This window comes from Phacochoerus africanus, chromosome 4, assembly GCF_016906955.1.
Source record: "Phacochoerus africanus isolate WHEZ1 chromosome 4, ROS_Pafr_v1, whole genome shotgun sequence".
NCBI lineage: Eukaryota > Metazoa > Chordata > Mammalia > Artiodactyla > Suidae > Phacochoerus > Phacochoerus africanus.
This window is the reverse complement of record NC_062547.1, coordinates 321,646-337,139: the sequence shown is the minus strand read 5'-3', so window position 1 is coordinate 337,139 and position 15,494 is coordinate 321,646. Positions and strand designations below refer to the sequence as shown.

At 62.2% G+C, this 15,494-nt stretch overlaps 2 protein-coding genes across 7 annotated transcripts in view; one reads left to right on the top strand and one right to left on the bottom strand.

The window, feature by feature from the left end:
• The first annotated feature begins 7 nt into the window (after window positions 1–7).
• Window positions 8–5,990, top strand: LMNTD2 (lamin tail domain containing 2). 4 transcript variants are annotated; one of them, XM_047774834.1, is made up of 13 exons: window positions 8–1,404; window positions 1,773–1,938; window positions 2,026–2,178; window positions 2,585–2,672; window positions 2,769–2,924; window positions 3,109–3,180; window positions 3,267–3,355; window positions 3,670–3,971; window positions 4,317–4,422; window positions 4,529–4,712; window positions 4,796–4,915; window positions 4,992–5,632; window positions 5,730–5,990. In XM_047774834.1, the coding sequence occupies exons 2-13, from the start codon at window positions 1,793–1,795 to the stop codon at window positions 5,950–5,952; spliced, it is 2,280 nt and encodes a 759-aa protein (XP_047630790.1). In that variant the 5' UTR covers window positions 8–1,404; window positions 1,773–1,792; the 3' UTR covers window positions 5,953–5,990. The 4 variants fall into 4 exon arrangements, with proteins under 4 accessions (XP_047630790.1, XP_047630791.1, XP_047630789.1 ...); XM_047774835.1 differs by having other exon boundaries at window positions 8–1,938; window positions 4,992–5,481; window positions 5,580–5,632; XM_047774833.1 differs by having other exon boundaries at window positions 8–1,938; window positions 4,992–5,481; window positions 5,580–5,990.
• The window catches only part of LRRC56 (leucine rich repeat containing 56), a 19,921-nt gene continuing 10,357 nt past the window's right edge, over window positions 5,931–15,494 (bottom strand). For all 3 annotated transcript variants that reach the window (XM_047774837.1, XM_047774838.1, XM_047774836.1), the window contains exons 6-13: window positions 10,593–10,689; window positions 10,302–10,502; window positions 9,451–9,634; window positions 8,939–9,115; window positions 8,794–8,858; window positions 8,489–8,631; window positions 8,135–8,268; window positions 5,931–6,856 (exon numbers count right to left, since the gene is read on the bottom strand). In XM_047774837.1, coding sequence (XP_047630793.1) covers window positions 6,567–6,856; window positions 8,135–8,268; window positions 8,489–8,631; window positions 8,794–8,858; window positions 8,939–9,115; window positions 9,451–9,634; window positions 10,302–10,502; window positions 10,593–10,689 — 1,291 coding nt within the window. In that variant the 3' untranslated portion in view covers window positions 5,931–6,566. The remainder of the gene's footprint in view (window positions 6,857–8,134; window positions 8,269–8,488; window positions 8,632–8,793; window positions 8,859–8,938; window positions 9,116–9,450; window positions 9,635–10,301; window positions 10,503–10,592; window positions 10,690–15,494) is intronic.

The window sequence follows — 15,494 nt, the reverse complement described above, 5'->3', positions numbered from 1 at the left end:
GCGGGGCTCCGTGGCGCCGAGGGGCGGACAGAGCCAGGGTACAAACACTCCAAGTCCGCGAACAGCGCGGAAGAGTGTCTCAGCTCGCCATCGCAGGCGGCTCACGGGGCAGGTGTCTAACCCCGCTCCCCAGCCGACTTCCACGGAAGCCGCCCAGTCTGATGAGTCTCTCGCCTAGAAGGGGGGACGCCGGCCTGGGACTGCGGTTGAGCCCTGAGTGAGAGGGGCTGCGGGACCAGAGCCGCCCCTATCTCTGCCCGATAGGCCAGCGTCGGAACGCACAGGGGTCTGGGGAATCCTAGCGAGGGAGAGTGCAGCTGGTTGGTCGCAGTCGTCACCTCCAGGCTGACAATCCTAGCGGGGGAGGGGGCGGCCCTGAGGTTTCCTGGGACAAAGGCCCGGGGCTCTTTGTCTGAGGCTACTTCCCCCAACCCCTTCCTGCCCCCAGTGGGGCCCAATATCTGCCCTTGCTCTGGACACATTCTTCTGCCAGGCCAGCCCTGCTGTCCCACCAGGAGACTCCAAGCCTGGGCAGCAGCCAGGGCCCCTCACTCTTTCAGTGTTCCTTACGCCGGCCAGCAGTGAGAGCGTTTAGTCTGTACCGCCACAATTAGACTGAGCCATAGCAGAGGAGGGGTGTCCTCTGTCCCACCACAAGCTCTACAAGAGCAAAGGCTGAAAGGTTGAAAGTCTGAATGAATGAAAGTAGGGTGACAGTGGGGGCAAAGACTGGAGGGCATGGGTCTGGGACCTCACTTTGTCCTGGGCAGAGGGAACAATTGCCATTGTTATGCAAATGTATCCAGGGCTCCTTGTGGTAGCTCAAGTGAAGGAGGTGGATGGAGGGGGTGGGTGAAGCTTCTGTCTTGGGGGTTAGGCAAACAGCCGCTGAAGGCAAAGAGGCCGAGGGAGGTGCTCAGGTCGGGGCCCACTGCCAGTCAGAGCTCAGCCACCTCTCACCCAGGTTCTCAGGGCTCCACCCCATCCTCTCCCCTACCCCGTTTGCTCAGCCCCCCTGAGGTCCACATTCTCAGGAAGCCCATCCTGCTGGCCCGTGGACACACAGCGCGTCAGTGGCCCCAATACCCACTGATCACCCCAGTCAGGCCGTAGGGTGGAACAGGGTTTGTTGGGGGTGTTGGCCTGAGTGGGTGACCATAACAGGCTCTCTCGGTCACTCTGTCCCCTAGGCCTGCTGAGGTTAGCTGGGCAGTAGGTCAGCCTCTCACAGCTTCTCCTTCACGCTGAGCCAGGACGTGGGCCCAGGGTTCACCCAGGGCCCTGGTCTGGGGTCTCCCTGGAGGCTCCTGGTAACAAATAGCCCCTCCCCTCGTGGGTGCTGGTTTCCATGGCAACACTATGGAGCCTCTCTCTCCCCAGGCCCACTTGGATTTCAGGCCTCAGGTGAGTGCTGGGGAGAGGGCCTGAGGGGACAGGGATGTCACTGGCAAATTTCGAGCACCTCTGGGGACCCTCGCTCTAGGCTGAGGGGCAGGGCCTCAGGGTCTGGAGGGCAAAGGTGACAAGGAATGTGTGAACACCCAAGTGACATTCCTAGTCAGAAACACACAGGTGAGGACACCCGCGTGACTGGCAGTCTGCTGTCCTGTGGGGCAGAGCCCACCCCCCGCCACACGCCTCAGTGCATGAAGCCCTGCGAACCCGCCGTGCTGTCTGGGGCTGTAGTGCAGGCCCATGTGTGTATGCCCATGTACCCAGGGGTGCCCACGCACGGGACATGAGACACATAGCCCCACTACCCCTCCTCTCAGCAGCCCCACAGACATCAAGGATGGCCCCTACGTCTTGTCAGGAGGCTGAAGAAGCTGAGGAAAAGGACCTCCCAGCCCTTGCGGACCCTCCAGCTGGCCCACCTGCAGACCACGTGGCTCCTGCGTGCCCTCAGGACACCAAGCCCAGCTTCTCCGTCAATCTGCAGTAAGGAGGCAGGGCGGGGTGCTCAGGGCTTGGACTGGACCCGCCAGACAGCGAGCCCAATCAAGCGGGAGGACTGTGGCATTACAGGGTGGCCCCAGAGTCCCTGGACCCCCACACCCTGAGGCTGCTGTGGAAGCAGTGGGAACTAGAGATCCAGGCCCTGCGGTGGGCCGTCCAGAACCACCAGGATGCCCGGCGCTGCCGTATCCTGCAGGAAGTGGCTGGGCTTCCACCAGAGAGGTCAGCAGGGAGGTGCTGGTCCCCCGGCCCACACCCGTCCTTGTCCCCCGTCCCTAACTCTTGGTTCATGTCTGACTCCAACCTTAACCTTCGAACCTGACCAAGGCTCCAGTCTGACTCCCCAGCGCCCAACCGTCACGCTGACCTTTGCCCGGTTCCTTATCTGGCCCGGATCCCTCACCCTAATCTACTGAAAACCCACCCAGACTCTAGCCCCGCACATGTTCCTGGGTGCTGAACCCAACTGGACCTCACCTCTGACCTAGACCTCTTCAGGGCCTGCCCTGGCCTGGCCCGGTTGCACTCTGTGCCCTCAGGCCCCCAGCGACGATGAAGAGAGTCCCCTCGTCCCCTCCCTGGCTGCTGACCCGAGCCAGCCGGCCGCTGAGGTTGCCCCTCCCCCCAGGAGCTCGCGCAGTCGGGAGAAGATCCTGCAACACCAGGTCCAAAAGCTGATGCTGGAGTTGAAAGAGCAGAAGGAACAGGCCCAGCTGGTGAGGGGCGGGGGGGATCGGGGAGTGGGGCTTGGGACCAAGGCTGGGCTGAGGCTCAGGGACCAGGGTCTGGAAAAGGCGGCCCTCCCCCAACAGGAGAAGGCGCACTTGGAGGAGCGGCTTCTGCAGGCCGGGACCACGCTGCAGCTGCTGGAGGCTGAGCTGCAGGCCTTCCAGAAGTCCTGCCTCCTGCAGCTGGCCCGCTCCTCCTGGGTGGGCCGCATTCTTCGATCTTCCACTGGCAGTGTGGAAGTGAGTCTGTGCCCTGGGGCCCCACCCTGCCAGCCAGCCCACCTGCCTGCCTGGGAAGCCTGCCCCTCGGGCTGCCTGGAGGGCACCTCAGGTGCTCGTGGGGTCAAAGCGGAGGAGCTGTGTTGGGCAGAGGAGGGCCCTTCCCCCCAGCTCCGGCCGGCTGGTCTCCTGTCCCCTTTGGCAGGTGGTAACGGCAGAGAGCCTGATGGACCCCAGCGACTTCTCTGAGAGCCAACCGGCCCCCGCTGCTGGGGAGGTACGCGAGGCCCTCCGGGCGTGTTCTTGGCAGGAGGGGAGGGTCCTGCAGGAGGGAGGGTCACGTGCCTGTGGCTCCCTGGCCAGGGTTTCCGGCTGGAGGATGTGGACTGGAACAGCATCGCCCACCGGTACCCCAACCTCTTCACCGACTTTGAGTTCAACACAGATCAAAGGTAATGCCACTGGGTGGGGACTCCTGGGGACGAGGGGAGGGAGGGCTTGCCTTGGCTGGTGTGGACCACCCTTTGGTGTCCCTGGGACAGGTCCCTCCAACCCTCCAAGTATCATTTCTCTGATCTGTCGGGTGGGGTTAGGGATGAAGGGCAAGAGCTCTGGGGCCATCTCTGTCCAGCCACGAGCCCTTTTCCTCGGCCGGGCCCTAGGGACCATGGCCACAACTTGGTGTGCCCTGCTCCCCTTATGGCGGTTGGATGGCCTAGGGTCCAGGAGCTGAAGCCATGGACTGTGAGCTGATCTTGGCCCGCAGGCACCCCCGGGCCCCGCCACCCCCACAGCTCCCACCAGCCACACCTTCTGACCAGCGGAGCTCCGAGCTGTGCTGTCGGCGCAGGGAGCAGCGTCTCAAGAGTGTCGAGTGGAGCTCCCCGCCCTTGGGTGGCACCAGCAGCTCCGGGGGTGCTGGCTCCGACTCCAGCAGCTGCGGGCCGGCTGCACATTATCGTATGCAGAAAGTAACTGGGGACCCTCCCCGGGCACCAGGCCACACTTCTGAGCAGATGGAAGCACGGGCACAGAGCCTCTGCGGGGACAGTCAGGCCCCATCAGAAGGTGGATGGGGGCGGTCTCCTCTGGTTACTCTCCCCTGTTGGGCTGTGATCTCTGCCACAAGCCCTAAAGGCCATCCCGCAGCCTTCAAAGCAGCCCAGTGTGAGGTGGTTGGGGCCCCTCCGCCCCATCCCTAGGGCATAGGTGGTTTAGGAGGACTCCTGCCACTGCCCCTGTGCTCCCGCTTGAATCCCAGCCTCCTCAAACAAGTACTGCCAGCCAGCCCTCTGCTGCCCTCAGCTGCCAGGGTCCAGCTATCCCTCCTGCCTGGGGTCGGCCTCACACAGACCCTCCGGGTGCTGCCAGCCAGGTTTGGATGCTGCTTATAGGGTCTCGCCTCCCGGACAGGCCGTGTCCCTCTGGGTCTCTGGAAAGCGCACTTGGACCGACCATGCAAGACAGTCCACTTGTCCCGTGAGGATCCCCACCTGCAGCATCCTAGGACCGACCCAAGGTGAGGCGGGGACCTACCCCAGGGTGGGGGTCCAGGGGTCTCCTAGTGGGACCACTCGGGAGGGGCTGAGCGTCTAGGCACAGCGCCCCTGCCCGGCTCTGCCCAGACCCGTGGGGCTGAAGATCGCGGCAGTGAGCCGCCACCAGAGGTTCGTGCGCATCCTCAACCAGTCGCAGGAGGAGACCGCCGATCTGGGTGGCTTCGTGCTGCAGCAGCGGGTGCGGGACTTCCCTGTGTGCGTGTACCGCTTCCCACCCAGCACGCTGCTGGCGCCACGGCACCACATCACGGTGCGCCCCGCTCCCTGCCACCCTCGCGGCCCCGCCCTGGCCCCCTGCTGGTGCTCATCCGCCGCCCCCTGCACCGTCCCCAGGTGTGGGGCGAGGCACCCAGCAACACCAAGCAGCAGCAGCGCGCCTCCCTGGGCAGGAGGCCCGTCCACTTCCACTCCAGCCGGAGCTGCGTGACCCTCCTCCTGAACACCCAAGGCGAGGTCAGTGCGGATCCGGGCGAGGGGAGGGTGGGCCTTGCGGGGTGAGGGTGAACACGCGCTCCTCACGGCCCCACAGGTCCTCAGCCAGCACCAGGCCCCGTACAGCGTGGCCCCCGACTCGGGAATATACGCTGACAACACCGACTTGTCCGTCGATCGGTGTCCTTTCTCAGAGGAGGCTGGGCCCGGAGCCGAACTCACGGAGCAGCAGCCCCAGCTTCGACCCGCGCGCAAGGGTCGGAGGCAGGAGGCTCGGCCCAGGCGCGGGAGGCCGGGGTGCGGATCGCGGGTCTCTCAGTCCAAATCTGTTCCCCAGGCCCTGACTCTTGGCAAAGACGGCAGACCCCCTCCCAGGACTGTCCCCACCTCCCAGGCCCCAGTCTCCTCCGGGACCACGCCCTCCCGCGGACCGACTCTGTCCTTCACGACCCGCACCCCCCACCCGCACCCCAGGACGCGGGTCGAACTGCCCCGCCTGAGCGCCGGCCAGCCCCTCCGCCAGCGGGAGGTGCCAGCGCGGCCCGAGGGCGTGGCGACCCGCCCGGAGCTCCTGCCCGCCCTCCCGGGTGAGAGCTCGGTGGGGAGCGCCGCGAAGGGCGGGGCGGCCGGCCAGGAGGGGGCGGCCGGCCGACCCCGCCCCACCATTGTCCACGGTCCCCCGCAGAGACCGGGCTGGGCCCCGAGGACCGCCAGCCTAGGAGGGAACGCAAAGTCCGGGTGAGTACAGGCCGGCGGGCGTCGGGGCGGCCCGGACACACCCGCTCCTCCCCAGGCCCCGCCCCCAGCCGGCCCCTCTCAGGCTCCGCCCCCCCAGGTGTGCCGGAAGCGCGTGGACCGCGGCTGTCCCATGGTGGCGCTGTCGGTGCAGAGCACGGCCGAGAGCAGGTTCGGCTTCCGCTTCCTCAGCTGCCCGCCCATCACCGCGGACTCTCGCCGGCCGGTGTAGGGCCCGCGCTGCGCGCCGTCCCGGTGACTGCAGCGGGCGGTGCGGGGAAGAAAGCGCGGAGGCAGGCGGTGCCAGGTGCATAATTTATTGAACCCACGCCGCCTACTAAGTAAACCGCATTTCTGTACACCTGAGAGTCGCAAATGATTCGTTTGGCCAGTTCCCTCGTTTGGCCTGCCCCGCGAGGAGGGAACTGGCCGCCGGGGGACCCGCAAGTCCATCAGAGATGGGAGGCCTGGCCGCACCCAGGCTGGCCTAGGGCAGGCGCCTCCCCTCCCCGCAGGACCACGGCAGCCCCGCGGTGGTTCAGCGCCCTGGGACAGCCGGGGGGCCGGCCTGGGAATGGACAGAGCCCAGCTCCAGCCACCTGGGCCTGGGACCAACCCACTCTCATCCAGACCTGTGCCTCCTGAGAAGGCCAGGCCACATGGAAGAGGGGGCCAGCTGGGCCTGAGGTGGGGCATTGGGCTCTCCCTCTGCCTACCCCTGGCGGTTCCAACGCCTGACTCCCCTCCACCAAGAGGGTCCTCTCCTGGGCCAGGCCCACTTCCCTCCCTCACACTCACCCAGATGCTCCGGGATCTGTGAGGCCAGGGTTCACACGGTGCTCCCCGGACCACACTGGGGCCACTGGCCACAGCCCAGGCCGGCCTGGCAGTGGGTGGGGGTTGGTGCTAGGGAGGGATTGGGCTGTGGTGATGGGGTTCAGGTGCGACACGCACCGGAGGCCAGGGGTCTGGCGGCTGGATCTGGTGCTGGCTTTGGGCCTGGACATCCTCTGGCTCGAGGGCTGGGGCCTGAGGCCACCTCCAGGGCTCTCAGGGCAGTCACTGCAGCCAGCCCCTGACCCGGGTCAGACCCCAAAGTCCCCAGGGCCCTAAGCCGGCGCCCCCGGAACTGCAGATCTGTGGACCCCCAGCTGCTGCCCCTGTCAGATGGCATGAGGGACTTGGGCGGAGAGGGGATCAGGCTGTAGTCCAAGGTCCTGGAAGGCTCTGGAAAAGAAGGACAGAGACAGCATGTCAGACAAGCGCCCCGAAGAGTCACTGTTGGGGGAGTTCCCCACGGGAGCAGCTGCAGTGCCCGCTGTGGCTCCTTCCTAGAGGCCTTCAACGCTCTGCCGCCCCTCCCGGGCTCCCCAGGGAAGCTGTGGCCCCTCGGCCCTGTGATCTCTGACCTTTACTTGAGCTGGACCCACCTCTGGGGGAGGCTGGGCTCTGGCTCTCGGTCACTGGGTCCCGTCCCCCAAGGTGTGTTCACAGGCTAGTGGCCCTGGGCCTGTGCCCAAATCTTCCCTGTAGTGCGAGGCCCTGGCGGCCACCAGAGGGCACACTGGGTAGGTGCGGCCATGGTCACCTAGTGCCCACCTGGAGGTGGACTGGAGTAGGAGGCCCTGGCGCCCCCTCAGTCCCTCACTGGCTGGCGCCCCTCCAGCCACTCCTGCGGCAGCCTGCCTGCTCTCCCTCCGCCCTCCACTAGGGGTCTCGAGCCCACCTTCCCCGGCCCCGGCCCAGCCCTGGGCAGCAGCCAGCCAGCACCACAGAGCCTGGCCTGCCAGCTCCCTCCCTCCGGGCCCCCTTGATGCCCCCAGCCCTAGCCCCACCGGGGACCATTCGGCCAGTCTTGGAGCCTACACGCCTACTGCCCCCAAGTCCCGTGCCCCCCTCCTCGGGTTTGCCCGCCCGACTGTAACGCGGGTCAGTTCAGACCCCTCCTCCAGGAACCCTCCCGGGCCCTTCAGGGGGAGGGCTCTCTCAAACAGTGCCTGCGTTCGCTCCACTCAGCCATGGTCACTCCGAAGGCCGTGTCCTCGAGGGAGGGCCTCGCCCGGCTTAAGTCTGTGTCCCAAACCCCGCGCAGGCCCTGTCTGCCGAGCAAGGGCAGTACCCCTCTGCCTCAGTCTCCTCCCCAGCCGGTGGCCTTCCTCCCTTTGCTGGCCTGGGCCACGCTCCCCTGAGAACTTCCCCGTGGGCCCATCGGCTCACGGTCCTGGCCTCTCAGGGCGCCCACTCCCGGGGCCACGTGCCCTTTCAGTCAGGAGCCCTCAGGCCTCCGTCCACACCGCCTGTCTCTGGAGGACCTTCTGTCTCCTGCCCTCATCCAGCCCTGGTGGCCTCATGGTCCCTGGGACAGGGGAGGGGCACGTGGGGTTGGAGCCTTTTGATTGTGAGCCCCCAGCCCCCTGGCATGCCCATCTTGGCGGAGCCTGGCTGAGGCACGGGCGGAGTCGATGCCCACTGGTCTGAGGAGGTGTGTGCGGTCACTCTCCTTACCTGGGGCCAGGCTCAGGGGTCTGGAGCGAGGCTCGGGCCCAGCCTCGTCCTCTTGTTCTTCAGGGGCCCTCTGGGGGCCCCAAGGGGCTGTGGTCCCTTCTTCTCCGGACTCCAGGTGCCTACGGAGAAGGGGTCTGGGGTGCGGGGAGGGAGAGAGGCTGCAGCCCTGTCCCTTCTTTGGAGCCAAAATCCCAAGTGGGAGACTCTGACCCCAGCCTTGGGCTCCCGTGACCAGCCCCTCCAGCCACCTGGGGGAGCAGCAACCCCTCAGTCAAGGCAGGTCCTGGACACAAGCCCCCTCAGCCGGGACACACAGGTGCTAGGGCCCGGGGAAGGGTGACAAGGAGCACCCACCGCAGGCGTGGCTCCCTCGAGGCCTGAAGCCCGGCTGAGGCCCGGAGGTCACGGCTGTCCACAGGGTCAGGCCCGGGGGTGGAGACCCCGGTGGCCAGGTCTTCTGGCCCGTGAGGGGGCAGCTTCTCTGGGTACACCCAGGCCTGGGAAGAGAGAGGGCTGGTTTAGGGGCATGGCTTGAGGGGGCTGGCTGGGCAGTACCTGGAGGCAGGAGGACTGAGCTGCGGAGGGTGTGGGAGTGCTGGGGGCTACAGGGCAGGGACCGCCAGGCCGGGACGTGGGCCCAGCTGTGGGGGCAGGGGTACCTGGCCCTGGTGCCGACGCTCCTGCAGGGCTTTGGTGGGGTTCCCGCAGAGGACCCGGCCGGCGCCTGAAGAAGAGGGTGAGGCCAGACCTGGTTTGGGCTTGAGGGGCTCTGGGGTCAGCTTCGTGCCGAGGAGGGCCACTTACCGTGGGTGAGGTTGCTGGCATCATCCTCTGGGGCCAGGCCCTTGGGAAGAAGGTCTTCAGGCAGGGGACCTCCAGGGACCAGCAGGGAGAGGGGCCAGGGTCTGGGGATCCAGGTCTGGATCTCGGGGGGGGACAGCTTGGGGCTGAGTCTCCAAGTAGGGGGTCCGTGGGGACGACCTGCCCACGGGTCGAAATTAGAGGTCACCAAGGCCCATGCCAGCCAGCCAGCCCAGGAGACCCCCACCTGAACTCTGTGCACAGAGGAGGGACACCCCCCCCAGCATCTATGTGCTAAAGGCCCAGGACCATGGGGGGGGCGTTGACCCTCCCCCCTGTACCCCCCAGGTGCTGCTTGTAGGGAGGCTGCTGGCCTGAGGGCAGGTGGGCGGGCTGGGGACCCAGGATGCCCCTCTCTTCTCTGAGGGGCCCGTGGGTGGGGGCTGGGGCTTGGCAGGTGAGGTCTCCAGGCTGGGTGGGCAGCCCTGGCTGGGCCGTGGTGGCTGGCCGCATACCCAGCCCAGGGAGCGGGCTGTCCAGGACACTGCCTTCCTTGATGGCCTGCTTCACCATGAGCCAGTCCTGGTCCAGCTTCCGGGAGGTCGGCAGGCCCGTGTGTGTGGCCGGCACCTCATCCAAGACCTGCAGCTGAGGGATGAGCTTCGTCACCTCTGCCCGGTAGTTGTAGCCTTCGGGCACCTGCAGGATGGCAGTGGCAGGCCTGAGTCCAGCGGGCCCGCAAGCCAGCAGGTCCCGGAGCTGCTTCCTCCACTCCCACTGGGGGGCAGGGGAGGGGAGCTGGGGGTTGATGATGCTGCCCCACTCTGCCCAGGCTGCCGGGCCAGCCTGGGTCACTCTGGGACCCGAGAGACTGTGGGAACCCTGGGCTCTCACCCTCTAGGCTCACCACCAGGGTCCAGTGGTGCCCTCTGGTCTGTGGAGCTGCCTGAGCTCAGAGCTCTGGCTCAGTGCAGCCACTGCAGCTGGGCAGGTGTGAGCCCGGGCTGTGCCTGGCCCTGGCGGGTGAGCGCGTGGCTGTGGGGCTGGGGAGGCTCTCTAGGGCCTGCACGGGGGTGCGTGAGTGTGTGTGTCTCTGCACGTGACTCTGTGTGGAGACCGAACAGAACACGAGTGGTTCTCCCTGGAAAGTGCATGGGCCTCGCGGGGCACACGCCTGGGCTGGGCTGGCACATGCATGCGTGGCCCTTTGGAGTCTGATCCTGGCCTAGGAGGGCACACTGGCAGCTGCCGGGCCTGAGGTGAAGGAGCCCCCAGACGCAGTGGGTGTGCCCTGGGGATGGGCCGGGGTCTCCTGCTGCCTGGTTGCAGCCACAGACACCTCCCCGCTGGCACCCCCCACGCGCACCGTGTCAGTGGGGCCGGGACCTGGCTGCAGGCACACGGGGTTGCCTTCTAGGGTGAGCACGGCCAGCCGCGGGCACAGCTGCAGGTAGCTCAGCTGCCCCAGGCCCTCCACGCAGTTGCCTTCCAGGTCCAGCACCTCCAGCTGCTCCAGCAGGCACAGCGGGCTCACGTCTGCGATGCCATTGTAGGAAAGGTAGAGCTCCTGGGGCAGCAGGGCGGGGGGCGGGGACTCAGCCAGGCCCCGTCCCGGCCCCGCCCCGGCCCCTCCCCGCCCTGGGTGCCGCAGGCCCACCTTCAAGGCTGGGAAAGAGCTGATGCCATCCAGGTCCGCCAGGCCGCAGCGAGCCAGCCACAGCACCTGCAGGCGGCCCAGGGCCGTGCCCAGGTCCCTGCAGAAGGCAGGGTCGGCTGGTCAGTGCTCTCCTGGGGTGAAGGCCCCGTGCCGTGTCATGCCTCGTGCCACCAGCCACATCAGGCTCTCAGGTGCAGGAGCAGGTGTGACTGTGGCTTGTGGTGGCCTCCAGGCTGAGGAAGGGGCCCCCTCCTTCCCTCCTGGCCTTGGGCAGAATGTCCATCCCAACCCAACCCCGGAGGGCCTGGGCCTGGCACGGGGTGCTGCCCTTGTGCCAGACAGCTGCAGTGCAGGTGGGCCAGATAGCTCCTTCCCCCATGGGGTCAGCCAGGGTGTCCTTTGAGATGGGCTAAGCCAACTGTTTTCCCCGGTCTCGAGTTCATTCAACAATGTTGGCTGGGTAGGAAATTCTTGGCTCGTACCTTCTCTCCACGGGGCTGTATAGACATCATTTTGCCGTCTCCTGACTTTGAGTATTTCTACAGAGAAGTCTGAGAAATACCTTTTATTTTTCTTTTTATTCTTTTTAGGGCCACACCTGCGGCATAATGCAGGAGGCTCCCAGGCTAGGGGTCGAATCAGGGCTGCAGCTGCCAGCCTACACCACAGCCACGGCAACTTGGTTTCTTTTCTTTTTTTTTTTTGTCTTTTCTAGGGCCGCACCCGTGGCATATGGAGGTGCCCAGGCTAGGGGTCTAATCGGAGCTATAGCCGCCAGCCTCCGCCAGAGCCACAGCAATGTGGGATCTGAGCCCCATCTGCAACCTACACCACAGCTCACGGCAATGCTGGATCCCCAACTCACTGAGCGAGGCCAGGGATCAAACCTGCACGCCCATGGACACTAGTTGGATTTGTTTCCACTGCACCACGATAGGAACTCCTTTTTTTTTTTTTTTTTTGTCCTTTTGTCTTTTTAGGGCCGTACCTGCCGCATGTGGAGGTTCCCAGGCTAGGGGTCTCATCGAAGCTACAGCTGCCCGCCTATGCCACAGCCATGGCAACGCCAAATTGGAGCCACGTCTGTGACCTACACCACAGCTCACAGCAATGCCTGATCCTTAACCCCCTGAGCAAGGCCAGGGATCGAACTGGCAACCTCATGGTTCCTAGTCGGATTCGTTTCCACTGCGCCACAACAGGAGCTCCCTATTTTTTTCCTAAAGGCGGTCTGGGTCTCTTCTCTGGGTGCCCCCAGTGCTGTCTTAATCCTGAAGTCCGGTGACGTTATTGGGGTGTGTTTCAGTGTTGGCAATTCAGTTCCAACTTTTGCTTTCACCCTGTGGATGAAGGTCTTCTCTTACGTCTGACAAGTTTTCTTTAGGCTACAAGCACTTGTTCTGTTGTTGCCGTTTGCTTCAGCAGCCATTAAATTGCGCAGGTACCAGGCCTCGGCCACCCGCCCTCTGACTCTGGGATAGTTTAAACTCCTCTCACGGAGAATTGGTGTTATTCCTTTCCAGCACCTCATCTTCCTACAATCTCGTCCTTGGCTTTCCTGCAGTATTTCATTCCAGCTTGTCTTCATGTCTGTGGTGGTGGTGTTGTTTCATTCCACTTTTTCTGGTCTTTTTTTTTGTTGTTGTTGCCATTTCTAGGGCCGCTCTCACGGCATATGGAGGTTCCCAGGCTAGGGGTCAAATCGGAGCTGTAGCCACCCGCCTCCACCAGAGCCACAGCAACGCGGGATCCGAGCCGCATCTGCGACCTACACCACAGCTCACGGCAACACCAGGTCCTGAACCCACTGAGCAAAGGCAGGGATCGAACCCGCAACCTCATGGTTCCTAGTCGGATTCGTTAACCGCTGAGCCACAACGGGAACTCCTCATTCTACTTCTTTTCAGAGTCTGCATACACCTTTCCCCTTGTGGCTTGTGGTTCATCCTGAGCTGCAGGGCCCGATGTAACTGCAAGGGGGACAGGAGCCTCAAGCTGCCTTTGGATGGCCGCATGCCCCACCGGAAACAGGGAATCCTATTACCATAGAGGGATACAGACTCGGAAATAATTAGCAGATTTGGCTTCATCTCAGATTAAATAGGAAAATTACAAAATACTTAGAGCTGATGACAAAAAGCAAAGTGTACAAGAGTTCCCATCATGGCTCAGAGGTAGTGAACCTGACAGGTATCCATGAGGATGCGGGTTTGATCCCTGCCCTGCTCAGCGGGTAAAGGATCCAGTGTTGCTGTGAGCTGTGGTGTAGGCTGCAGATGTGTGGCTTGAATCTGGCGTTACTGCGGCTGTGGTGTTGGCCAGCAGCTGCAGTTCCAATTTGACCCTGGCCTGGAAACTTCCATATGTCACGGGAGTGGCCTTAAAAAGACAGCGATAAAAAAAAGCATACAAAATTTGCGGAACCCTGCCTAAAGCTGCACATAAAGAGAAAGTAAGAACTTTAAATATATGCATCAAAAAAGTGAAAGGATTAGAACCATTAAGCTAAGCACACAGCTCAAGGAGCCAGAAAAAAAGAACAGCAGCAAATAACAAAAAGCACCTGACGGAAAGATATGATCGTGAGAAAAAAAAACTAGTAATAACTGGAGAAGCCTCAGAGAGGATTAAGAGCCCAGTGCTGATTCTTTAAAACTTAACAGACCACATCCTCCGGCAAGATCGACCACGGATGAACAGGTGCGCAGGGCACCTACGGCATGGGATTTAAAAAGAGGAGCAAGTGCGGCCAGAGCAGCCCTTTACAAGCACAAAAGGTCATTATGGACAAACCCCAGGCCGACATTCTTGAAAACCTAGACAAAGCTGGTACCAAAGGAAAGGAAAGCTGATGGCCACTGAAGAAACTAAATGGTCCTTACCCACCTCGCCCATCCCAGCCAGGTCCCCGGACAGGGACCAGTTTTAAAAGTAAGTTCTGTCACAGAATAGACAATCTCGATCTGCTACGATAATTTCTGGTCTGGGAAGTTTCAAAAAGTTAAGCAGTTGAGGAGACCAACAAAAGGGAGGAGGCCCTGTGAGTCAATCTTTGATTCCCGGACCAGAGACGTACCCGGTGGGGCATTAAAGGGCCGTCACTCATGAAAACAGATGTGAAAACTGATAAGCAAATGTTGTAATGTCACAATGATTTTAAAATAATTCATGGGGTTCCCAGCAGGAACAAATCCGACTAGTATCCATGAGCACGCAAGTTCGATCCCCGGCCTTGCTCAGTGGGTTAAGGATCTGGCGTTGCCATGAGCTGTGGTGTAGGTTGTAGACGCAGCTCAGACCTGGGATCGCTGTGGCTGTGGTGTCGGCCGGTGGCTACAGCGCCGGTTTTAACCCCTAGCCCGGGAATCTTCAGACCTAAAAAAAGACAAAAAATAAAATAATTTGTCAAGTAGAGTTTCTGAAAGGATGTAAGGATGAGTTAACCCCGAAATCCATCAGCGGAATCCAGCACATGAATGGACTAATAGAGAAATATCATTTTGTGATCACGTCAACAGACACATGCGCACTGAGATCAGAAACAAACCAAAGTGCCTGCTGCCGTCATTGCCTCTGTCTGACACCGGGCGGGTCAGCAGGTCCCGCCGAAGCAGCGAGACAGAGGAAGAAGCAGGAGGATCGGAATGAAAGACGGCGCTTGAGACTTGCCGATGATGTGGCCATCAGTACAGAAATGCAAGCGAATTCACACAGTAGTTGAATTCTGGAGTTCCGGTTGTGGCTCAGTGGTTAACGAACCCAACGAGCATCCGTGAGGACACGGGTCCGATCCCTGGCCTCGCTCAGTGGGTTAAGGGTCCGGCACTGCCGTGAGCTGCGGTGTAGGTCGCAGACACGGCTCGGATCCCATGTGGCTGTGGTGTAGCCGGCGGCTACAGTGCCAATTGAACTCCTAGCCTGGGAACCTCCACATGCCACAGGTGTGGCCCTAAAAAGACAAAAAACAAATCATTTGGCGATATTGCTGTTAAGTATAAAGTACAGGTACAGTATTGTCAGAGGTGACAGGCTCATTTATAAAAATCCATAGTTTTACCGACTTAAAAAAAATTGATTCTAAATCAACACAGTGTTGACGTTTGCAACTATCAAAAAATAACACGAACAGGACCTCATGCATGATTATTAAAATACTATAAAGGTGTGGGATTAATTTAGTTCTGGTTTCAGGGAGTCCTACCTTCCAAGGAGGATGGCATCCCGCCCTGTCCCAAGGGGCAGCGGGGTGCAGGTGGGGGTGCTGGTTGGCCCACGCCCATCATGCCCCCGGGCCCCTGCTCGGGGCCGGTGTACGAGAGAGTATACACAAGGCAGCTCTGGCCAAAGAAACCCATCGAGAAGGCTGGGAACCTTCTCCCCGCTCTTCTGGTGCACACCGGAGGGCACAGTTCTGTTACGGGATCAGTTGTGCCCCTTCAAATTCATGTGTCAGAGTCCTCACCCCAGGACCTCAGAATGGGACCTGATGTGGAAACAGGGTCTCTGCAGACGTAGGTCACTGAGATGAGGTCACACTGGAGCAGGGCCCTGATCCAGTACACGGGTGTCCTTATAAAGACGGGCACTTTAGGAGTTCCCGTCGTGGCTCAGTGGTTAATGAATCCGACTAGGAATCATGAGGTTGAGGGTTCGATCCCTGGCCTCGCTCAGCGGGTTAAGGATCCCGCGTTGCTGTGGCTCTGGCGTAGGCCGGCGGCTACAGCTCCCATTAGACCCCTAGCCTGGGAACCTCCACATGCCACGGGTGCAGCCCTAGAAAGGACAGAAAGACAAAAAAAAAAGGGGGGGGCGCTTTGGACATGGACTCAGGAAGAAGGCGGCTGGGCATGAAGGTGGTGAGCCTGCAGGCCGAGGAAGGCCAGAGACGGCCAACTTCTCGCA

Excerpts from the sequence above, each read along its gene's own strand:
- LMNTD2 (XM_047774832.1), top strand. The coding sequence starts at position 1,739 with ATGAGACACATAGCCCCACTACCCCTCCTCTCAGCAGCCCCACAGACA. Across the intron at positions 1,939-2,025 it reads AGCTTCTCCGTCAATCTGCA|GGTGGCCCCAGAGTCCCTGG; the intron begins GTAAGGAGGCAG and ends GTGGCATTACAG. Across the intron at positions 3,972-4,316 it reads CAGTCAGGCCCCATCAGAAG|GCCGTGTCCCTCTGGGTCTC; the intron begins GTGGATGGGGGC and ends CCTCCCGGACAG.